Raw genomic sequence first — 10613 nt, forward strand, 5'->3', positions numbered from 1 at the left:
AAAAAAAAACTTAGGTTGTGGGCCAAAAACGACCAGCTAAAAACGCTGAAGCTGATAACTGAAAGCGCTGAAGCTGAAAGCCAGCTAAAATATTAGCCAAATGCTAAATTAGCCTAAGAAAGCTTACAAAACCGCTGGCATTTAGCTGAAATATTAGCTAAACATTTAGCATTCAGAAATATTAGCTAAAGTAAAAAAAACAAAACACTAATTTGCCAAAAGAGCATGTAAATATTAGCCTAACTCAAAAACAGCCCAAAAAACGTTTTTTAAAAAAAGCCTAAATTAGCCAAAACACCTAGCATGTAGCTAAAACAGTAGCTAAACTCCAAATTAGTCTAAAAAACATAAAAAACCCTTAATTAACCAAAACAGCTAGCGTGTAGCCAAAATATTAGCTAAACATTTAGCATTCAGAAATATTAGCTAAAGTTAAAAAAAATGGAAAAAAGCCTACATTAGCCAAAACAGTTAGCTTGTCGCTAAAACAATAGCTACACTTTAAATTAGTCTAAAAAACAAATCAAAAAAGCCTTAATTAGCCAAAACAGCTAGCATCTAACTGAAATATTAGCTAAACTCCAAATTAGTCTAAAAAACTTAAAAAAAAAAAAACCTAAATTAACCAAAACAGCTAGCGTGTAGCCAAAATATTAGCTAAACTCCAAAATAGCTTAAAAACGTAGTAAATGGAAAAGGGTCCAAAAAGCTAACAGAATGTCAATTTATAAAACTGTAACATTTTAACATAATTATATAAAATGAAAAAGGCAGGAATGTTATTCCAGAATAAATTAACTTAAACCTTAAATAACTTTCAATATTTTACTCTCAATAACATTTTTGTCAAAATTATACAAGTTGGAAATGAGCGCAAGTTAACATCGGGCCATTAATAACAATAAAATAAAATGATCCAAGGGGCCGAATATAGTTATCTAGAGGGCCGGATCCGGGCCCCGGGCCTTGGCTTTGACACATGTGGTTTAACTGAAGATCAGACATTTAATTAACCTTTTAATGCAGAAATATGCATAAAAATGTGATATTTTAAAGCATATTTATCAATACAAAAATGTAAGTTCCATTTTTATTCACCAAAGACTCATTTGTTTTAGTTGCCGGTGCTGTGATTTGTTTTACCCAGCTGATATGTTGATGAAATTTGACATTTTAGAAATATCTGACATTTATTAAAGAAGTGATCTACTGATGGAAGCATTTCTGACAATATCATGGTTTAAAACAAACAAAATTTGTCCAAAAACATTAAAATTTCTACTTCATGTGAAAAAATAACAAAATTTTAGCTTAAATCTATTATTTAATAAATCCTATTAAAAAATAAGTTGTTATATTTTATAGTTTAAGAGCTTAAATAGTAATATTTTGCACTTTATTTAAAAAACCTTTTTTTTTTTTCCATTTTCACATTTAAAATCCTGACGTGGACCAAAACTTTAATGTGTCACCCCTAAAATCAACCACTACTTGCAGCCCCATTCAAGCTTTTGTTGCCCCCTGTCTCTCCATCCTTTTATCAGGGAGCCTGAAATGAAATACGGTCCCAAAAGGAGGGCCGCCCCCGTCCCCCTCCCTCTCCGGGTGTCCGTTTAAATAGGTTGGCGCTGCGGTGTGTGCGTGATAGATTGTGAGCGGATCGGACAATGGGAGGATTGAATGTGGTCTATTTTTGTGCAGCCCGGTTTCAGTGTCAGGCTGTTGATGATGGTTCGATTTAATAAAAAAAAAAAAAAAAAAAAAAAAGAAATTTGAATATTATTTTGCTGCAAAGAATGAACCAATTAGTCCGCAAAGGGTAAACAGTTAATTAGATGTATGATTTTTGGAGGCAAATGTGTTCTGGAGAATTGGTTGCTTTTAGGATCATCTTGTAATAAATAAATATGGTGAGATGAGAGGAAAACGGCATCCAGAACCGTGCAGAAAGGCTGGCCTGCACTGTTTGTGTGTGCAAACGTCTCCCAGGACTGGACTGCCTGAGGGAGGAGTTTTGGCTCTGCTGGGGGGAGTGGTGGGCCGTGTGTTTGCAGAGACATAGGAGCATTATCAGCATAGTAGGCGCTGGGATGCGCTCACACACCGACTGTCTCGGAGTGACGATGTGAGCGGACCTCTGCCTTTTTTAGCTTAATTTTTTTCAAAAAGTAAATCATCTTTAACCAATTGGGAAAATGGTGTTTATCGGGACCTCGTTAAAGTCTATAATTAAATACTTTAAAAGAAAAGGTAAGTTGATTTTAGTCTGTTATAGAGTCTTTTGCAAGTTTTCTGCATTAAATTTAAAACAAAGCTACAGGATTTGATCAGACGAGACATTTAAATTGCAAACCTCTATTTTCAATGGGATTTTTTTTTTTTTAAATCATGTTTTTTGTTGTTGCTGCCTCCACTGATCCTCGACTTGTGTTGCAGCCTGTTACCAGGTAACCAGCAGTAAAAGACTGCACAGCCAACACTAAGTGGGATCATAAAAGTGACAACAGGTGGAGCGAAAAGCTTTAACTTGGTGCAAAATAAGATTTTTTTTTTTAAAAAAGCAAAAACTTAAGCATCTTGCAAATGTAATCAATTGTGGATAAATTAATACTAATAAATCCTTGACACAGGTGTGTTTTTATCAATGGTTGTGTATTAAACACGTGAGGACAGATGAGACTACCTGATGCTGAGTGTAAGCCGCTTGTGGGGACTATAAAGGTTTATTTATAGCTTGTGTTTGTGTGCTTAACTCCTGCCTGAGTTGATTCCAGTAATTGTTATATCAGCGTTTCCATGTCTTGTTTTGCACAAATCTACCCTCACTTTTATTTATATATTTTTTTCACTTTTTTGGTCAAAAGAAAACCAAATTATCAGAGCTTTCATTGATTTGTAAACAAAAACTGCTTTTGTTTGTTGGTAAATAGCTGAATCTGACAGATGCAGACATCGTCGGCGAACGCTCCGGTTGTGTTTTACACGCATGTTCATGGGAGTTTTCAGAGCAGCCTTTGTAGTTTAATGCTCTGACGCGTCTTCGGACCTGCTCCTCTGAAGTCTCCTTTTGCCTGAGACACTAATGCGCGCAGGGATTAGTGGACTTCTGAAAGGACCTGCACACCAGAGTCCAGAGGGTCCGGGACTCCGAGGAAAAGCTGCAAGGGTTTTTGTCAGGACCGATGCAGACGGACAATACCAGCTTTGTCCCTATGTCCTTGGTCTGCCTATAGTCTCATGAGGTCTATTCAAGAGCCGTGGTTAGAATGGAAGGAGAGGGGGGTGCCTGTGGTTAAAGCTAACTTGATTCCTTTCCCACAACCATGTCTTAAAATGAATTTTTATGACTCTTTTTATGGCTTTTTTAGGGACAAACTGTGTGTTTTGTCACAAACTGCTGCTAGTTGTTCACTGGTTAATCACAAGTTCACAATTTAATGTATGATTGAGTTAGAAAAGAGAATCCAGAAAAAAGGAGACCTACGAAAGTTGGTCCACTTCTCATGAGCAGGTGTAAGGAGGGACAGAAACTCAGTGATTCGTTGATCAAAATTCTTGTCTGAACCAATGACTGCTTATCTATGAACGGCAGGTGTGTTACGTTAATGGTTTTCACTGGGCTGACAGAGGACAAATTTGGGACTTTCCAAAAGTTAACTTCTGTGTTTCAGTCAATCGGCCAAAAACCCTCTTTGGGTTCAACTTAAGTCTTGTACATACAAATGGAGCAATTGTAGTCATTGAATCTAACCACAGTGCTGGAATTGTATTGAGTTAGGGGTTGCGTTTTTTAATTTAGGTGTTGATGGAAGCTACCTTGATGCCTTTACCTCCTGATCTGAGCCCATAGTCTTTGTTTGTGTGATTGTGATCCTCAATCTACTTGAAATTGGTGAATAAAGTCCCCCAAAACTCATAAGTTGTAGGGTTTTGGTGCAACTTTGGGGTTCCTTTTGCTGATGGATTTTTCTAGGTGCATTTATCAGACTGGGTTGCCATTTGACCAATTCAGCTATTGACCCATAGACTGTATCTATGAGATAAAGTCATGCGATCCAATGATTTTCTATTTTAAGTCCAATTTTTCAGCTTTGTGGTGGTCTCAATTTGTAACCAAACATGACGTCAATAGTCATTGAATTGTATGACTTTTGCAACTTTGTGCAGTTGTTTGAAATTGACTATTTAATATATATTCCAAAAAACCCTATGACACTTGGTAATCTACTTTTAAAGCCACACATAGACACATAACTCTAAAAAAACAAACATTTCTCTGCAGAAAAGCTGCATTACACAGCCTAATTTTGACATTTTAAGATCTATTTAGTGTTCAGCACTTAGAAAAATGTCTGCAAAAAAGTTTTTGAGATTTTTTTTCTCTATCCACATAGCTTGGCAGTTTCCAGGCCCCCTGACGATCCCCATCTTCCCCCGTCACACTTTCACACCCATTCTGTGGCCTTTCTAAGGCTCATTTGCACCTGTAAAAAAAAGGAAACCCCACCAACAAAAACACACCTCCATCTAGCCACCGCCCAGCCCCTTCCCTCCTTTTACACCCAGACCTCTGCCTTCATTTCAGTCTTACAGCCAGACATGTTACTGCTAAAATGGAAGTAGTCTTGCATCCTCGATCGCCTACCGAGGCGTGGTTACGATCACTCGGTAAGCTCAAGTTTTTGGTTTCTGGAGTTCATGAACAGTGATTAGTTGTTGTGTTGGCCTTTTTTATTTTATAACAAAAATATGATTTTACTGACAGATTCTCTGTTTTATCTGAAAAATGTTTGTTTTTCCAGCAAAAACTGATGAATAGTGTAGAATTTGAGACGTTTGAAGTGACTTTGGTGTTCAAGGAAAACTGATTTTTGTTGATAAATGTTTTCTTGAATAGTTTATGCCTCCAAGTGTGTGGTCTTCTGATTGTGCTGTCTCACAGAAGTGTACTTTTGTGGGCGTGGAGACTCCTAAAACTCAGCATTCTTTTTCACAAATCGTTGACCAATCGGTTTATCCTAAATTGAGAAACTGATACTCTAAATAGGGCTGCCACAAACGATCATTCTTAATCACCAATTATTTTATCCGATCAGATGAATAATTGAGTCATGCGCAAACTGGATGTAAAGAGCACACATCTAAGCCATCATTAGCTTTAAACGAACCAAAAACTAGATGTATACTTGCAACAATGCTAGTATGAAGAAGCTAGTGCTAAAAGCTGAAGATGCTGAAACTGATAGCTAAAATTGCTGAAGCTAATAGCTGAAACGCTTAAGCTAATAGCCAGCTAAAATATTAGCTAAATGCCAAATTAGCCTAAAAATCTGAAAAAAGCACAAGTTAGCCAAAATAGCTAGCATGCAGCTAAAATTTTAAATGAACTCCAAAATAGCCTAAATTAGCCAAAACAGATAGCATTTTGCTTAAATATCAGCTAAACTCCAACATAGTCTAATAACAAAAAAGCCTAAATTAGCCAAAATGGCTAGCATGCAGCAGAAATATTAGCTAAACTTCAAATTAGCCTAATACAAAATAATTAAATAAGTAAATAAAAATCCTAAATTAGCCAAAACAGCTAGCATGTAGCTGATTTATTAGCTAAACTCCACAATAGCCTAAAAAAATCCTAAATTAGCCAAGATAGCTAGCATGCAGCTGGAATATTAGCTAAACTCCAAAATAGCCCAATACAAAAAATTAAAATAAAAAGAAATCCCAGCTAGCATGTAGCTGATATATTAGATAAACTCCACAATAGCCTTAAAAAATAATAAATTAGCCAAAACAGCTGGCATGCAGCTAGAGCATTAGCTAAACTTCAAAATAGCCTAGAAAACCTTAATAAACGCCAAAATAGTCCATAAAGCTATCAGAATGCCATTCTAATTTTTAACTTTACTACACTCCTGACTTCATATAATATAAAGTAACGACTAATCGACTATTACAATAGTCTTCCACTATTTTAATAGTAAATAAGTCAACAATTAGTCAACTAATCGTGGCAGCCCTAGCTCCAAATGTCATAACTTCTACTCTCTGTGGGATAAATGATATTCCTAAAGTTCCGGAAGTGTCCAAGGACGGAAAAAAAAAATCCTTATCAAGCTGTTGTGTCTCCGCAGCTGTGTCAAACCTGGATGAGGAAAGCAAATGGACGGTTCACTACACGGCTCCGTGGCATCAGCAGGAGAACGTCTTCCTGCCAGGGAACAGGCCGACCTGCGTGGAGGACCTCCACCGCCAAGCCAAAGTCAACCTCAAGACCACCCTGCGAGGTGAGGATCACTTTCTCATACTTCAACATTCACCACCACTTACTTTCTCAGGTCCAAACCAGCTGCCGGTTGATGTTTGCTTACGGCGCCGTAAAACTGTCCAAGACGCTGTTTGGCCAGCAGCACAAAAGCGTCGCACCCTTCCCTTCCTGTTTGTCTTGTGCCATGAGAGAAAAAACATGTTGTCAAACAAACACAGAGAGTCGAATTACAGCAGAGCAGCAACTTCTCACAACCTTCTGAGAAGAGGAAGTGGGAATGCCAGTAAACACTGATACTGCTGTCAGGGAAAAGGTGATTTTCCCACCATTTTTTTACCGAAGTGGCAGAAATACCAGTGCAGGTATGTGATGCTGTAAATATTTGTATCTGACACACGTCTAGTTGTGTGTGATGACCCAAAATGCTGGAAAAAAACATCAGCTTTTTTTGCTTTCATTTCTAATATTAATGTAGTTTGAAACCCAAACACATTCAGGCTTGGGGGGTCGTAACTGAACAACAGGTGTCAAGCGAAAGCACCTGTGTTGTCCATTTGAGCCCCCCTGTGCTGCAGCTCTTTGTCCCCTCTGACAGCTGGCTTCATCCGCATTTACCAGGACCAGAATTCCATCCATCCATTTTCTTGTCCGCTTCTTCCCTTTCGGGGTCGCGGGGTGCCGGAGCCTATCCCGGCTACTGATGGGCGAAGGCGGGGTACACCCTGGACAGGTTGCCAGTCTGTCACAGGGCCTCAATCACACACCCATCCACTCTCACATTCACACCTAGGGGCAATTTAGAGTCACCAATTAACCTATGAAGCATGTTTTCGGACGGTGGGAGGAAGCCGGAGTCCCCGGTGAAAACCCACGCATGCACGGGGAGAACATGCAAACTCCACACAGAAAAGTCCCAGCCGGGATTCGAACCGGGGCCTTCTCGCTGTGAGGCAAGAGCGCTAACCACTGTGCCACCGTGCAGCCCAGGACCAGAATTATGGAGCTAAATTGGGGCCAATATTATTTGAAACTCAAATAAAACAAATTGAAAAAAAAATATTGGTGTTTAGGCAAAAACTATTTAAAATACCAGAAACTTAACTATTTTCAGCTTTAAATGTTCTGTTTTTAGATTTCAAAAATTATAAATTTAACTTTTTTTTTTCAGTTTCAAATCTCATTTTGAAATTTGATAATTTAAAATTGAAATCCTGAGTTTTCAACTCTAAAAAACAGAATATTTCAAGCTGAAAAAAAAATCACGTTTATTTTACAACTTCCAAAAATTTACAATTTTTTTTTTCTTTTTTGCCAAATACTGTGGAGCTAAATCGGGGCCAATATTATTTGAAACCAAAATAAAATATTTGAAAAAAAATTTTAATGTTTGGCTGAAAAAAATAGGTCTCAAAACTCAAAATTTCAATTTAAAAAAACAGTTTTGAAACTGAAAAAAAAGTTTTGAGACCTATTTTTTTTCGGCCAAACATTAATATTTTTTTCCAAATATTTTATTTCGGTTTCAAATAATATTGGCCCAGTTTTAGCCCTATAAATACCAATTCTTTTGTATTTGTTTTATTTGGGTTTCAACTAACAATGGCCCCAATTTAGCTCCATTAAATTTGACCTTTTTTTGGAATTAAAAGAAATGATCCAAAGCATTTTTTTTTTTTTTTATAAAAGTCTGTGTAAGTCTGAGTCATATCTGTTGCTGCTGTTTTGTGAAACCAGCTAGAACGGGACGCCTGGAGCTGCATGGGTCTGGTAGAATAATCAATAACCAATCAGGCGGCAGCATCCATCCTGTCTCTGCCCCGTTTAAGGATGGAGTTTTCAGTCTGTGTTCATATTCATTTTTGATGGTTTTAAATACATTATCATCAAGCTATAGGGCGACTGCCTATGACTTAGCAAAAAATAATGGCAAAAATGTGCAGAATTGTAAAGTTTTTTTTTAAATCTGTCTTTATTTAAGGCTAAAAGATAATTAAAGTCAAGCGATGTGAGGTTCTGTAGCATTCTGACAGAATTCCTAGAATGCAGTGCATCCGTTCCGGACATCCGTATTGATGACGGTCGACCACGACTAATTAAAAATACGATCTGCCCCATTTGGGAAGAGTCCAACTGTAAGTCATGACGGGGGTGCTTTGTGAGGGGAAACTGGATACTAGTTGACACCTTTTTTTTTTTTTAAATTCTGAAAAAAAAAATGTTCTTCCTACCATGTTAATGAAAACTTAGTTTCCAGTTCATACGAGATTTAAGAAACTAGATTACTTGAAAGGGATGATCATAATCTGGTTTATTAAACACATGTAAACATTTTAATCTATTATTATTTGATATAAAGTATGAAAAATGTCAGACACAAAAAATTTTACTCTAACCGTTTAACACCGTAAATCCAGTGTTTATGTTTTTTGATTTGCTGTAGCTTTTAAACTGTTAGCATGATCATTTCAGTAGATTTTGAAGGAAATCTACTGAAATGATCGTGTTAACGGTTGAAAAGTATGTTTAAGTGTAGTCTGAAAGCTTAATTCCAAAGTTTGTGTCAAAATGAGTGATTTAGAGGCCAGCGATTTAATAATTATGAAAAAAATCTTTCGTTTTCTAGGACATAGTTTCTGCAGAGCGGCAGGAATTCATTAGAAATCCACTTTAGACTTGTTGGTTTGATCATTTTCTCTATATATACGCATATATCCTCCATCATCAAAATGTGTTTTTAATAATTATGAAAAAATCTTTAGTTTTCTAGGACATAGTTTCTGCAGAGCGGCAGGAATTCATTAGAAATCCACTTTAGAGTTGTTGGTTTAATCATTTTCTCTATATATACACATATATCCTCCATTATCAAAATGTGTTTTTAATAATTATGAAAAAATCTTTAGTTTTCTAGGACATAGTTTCTGCAGAGTGGCAGGAATTTATTAGAAATCCACTTTAGAGTTGTTGGTTTGATAATTTTCTCTGTAAATACACATAAATCCTCCATCATCAGAAACATGTGAAAAACACATTTTTTTCAGCTCTACCTGCTTTGTTTCGCATTTTCCCTGGCAACAAGCAGCTATCAGTCCCTTTTATTTTCTTTCCCCCCCGACTCCCAATCGTACACCGCCACTCATTTCAACAGTTCCACGCCATGCCGTCATCCTAATTAGCATCGTGTTTAACAAGCCCCACTTTGCCACTCGAGCAGCTCTTGGTTTTGTCCGTTGCATGCAGAAGCCCCATTAGCTGCTGATATAATGCATGCATCCGTGTGTTGGAGGAGCTTTTATCCCTGGAGACAAAATTCTCCTTTTTTTTTAAATGACACGCTGGTAATAGTGATTTTAAATAAATCGTACTTATTAAAACATTGTCAATATCCATGTTTTACTGATTAAAAGGAAGCTGAAATGTTCAACAAAACGCTCAACTTTCTATATTTTAAAGATTTGGGTTAATTAATTTGAGACAATTTAAACAAAAATGGAGGATGCTTCCATTAAAATTAGCTGAAAGAAAACTGCGGAAATGTCTCCTGAAGAGGGGGGGATGGAGGGACTGTTCTGCCATCTGTGTCTAACAGACTGAGACTGATACCCCCCTCTTCTGGTTGGACTCACAAATGTCTGTCTGACACACATGCACAGCTCCATCCCAGCAGGAGGTGATGAGGAACGACCAAAAAGGCATCAAACTTAAAGTACAATCCAGTTTTCAAATGTTGTGTTGTGTTTTCCAGAATGTGATAAGTTGAGGAAAGATGGTTTCCGGAGTTCCCAGTACTACTCTCAGGGCCCGACCTTCTCCGAGCCCTTACAGTCCAGCAGCAGCCTGCAAGACGACGAGGAGGACGAAGAAAATGACAAGAAGGTGAAAGAAGCACTTCAGTAACTAACACAACAGGAAGGCATTGTAGTTTGGTCTGTCTGCCCTCTTGTGGTCAAAACCTGTAAGTACATGTGAACAAATATGACACTAATATTAATCCTTTGACTGCCCGCTCAACTAAATGGTGTTAAACATTTAGAAAACATGTTTTAAAAAAATGTTGATTTTGTGTATTTCTCCCCAAGGTACGGAGCCTTAAAGGGAAATTGAAAAAAAAAATTGAAGTAAAAATTTTTTTTTCAAAAAATTGTAATAATAATAACAATTTAAAAAAAAGAATTCTGGTTAGTAATGGATGCGCACCAGATAGTAACTGGTGCGCATCAATTATTTACCAGAACCTTTTTTAGGTAATTTGATTTTTAGAAAATTAAAAAAAAGTTACTTTCAGGTCTTTTTTAACTACTTTAATTAAAAAAACAAGTTCTAGTTAGTAACCAGAACTTTTTTT

At 37.0% G+C, this 10613-nt stretch overlaps 1 protein-coding gene across 6 annotated transcripts in view; it reads left to right on the top strand.

Annotated features, from left to right (window-relative positions):
- Window positions 1-10613, top strand: part of nhsl1b (NHS-like 1b) — an 81742-nt gene that overhangs the window by 59956 nt on the left and 11173 nt on the right. For 5 of the 6 annotated variants that reach the window (XM_024291131.2, XM_024291133.2, XM_024291132.2 and 2 more), the window contains exons 2-3: window positions 6135-6287; window positions 10014-10144. In XM_024291131.2, the coding sequence (XP_024146899.1) occupies window positions 6135-6287; window positions 10014-10144 (284 nt within the window). Of the gene's footprint in view, window positions 1-1270; window positions 2251-6134; window positions 6288-10013; window positions 10145-10613 lie in introns of those variants that run through there. The other variant, XM_024291136.2, reaches the window with a different exon arrangement.

The sequence above is a fragment of the Oryzias melastigma genome, linkage group LG24, assembly GCF_002922805.2.
Source record: "Oryzias melastigma strain HK-1 linkage group LG24, ASM292280v2, whole genome shotgun sequence".
In the NCBI taxonomy this organism is placed as follows: domain Eukaryota; kingdom Metazoa; phylum Chordata; class Actinopteri; order Beloniformes; family Adrianichthyidae; genus Oryzias; species Oryzias melastigma.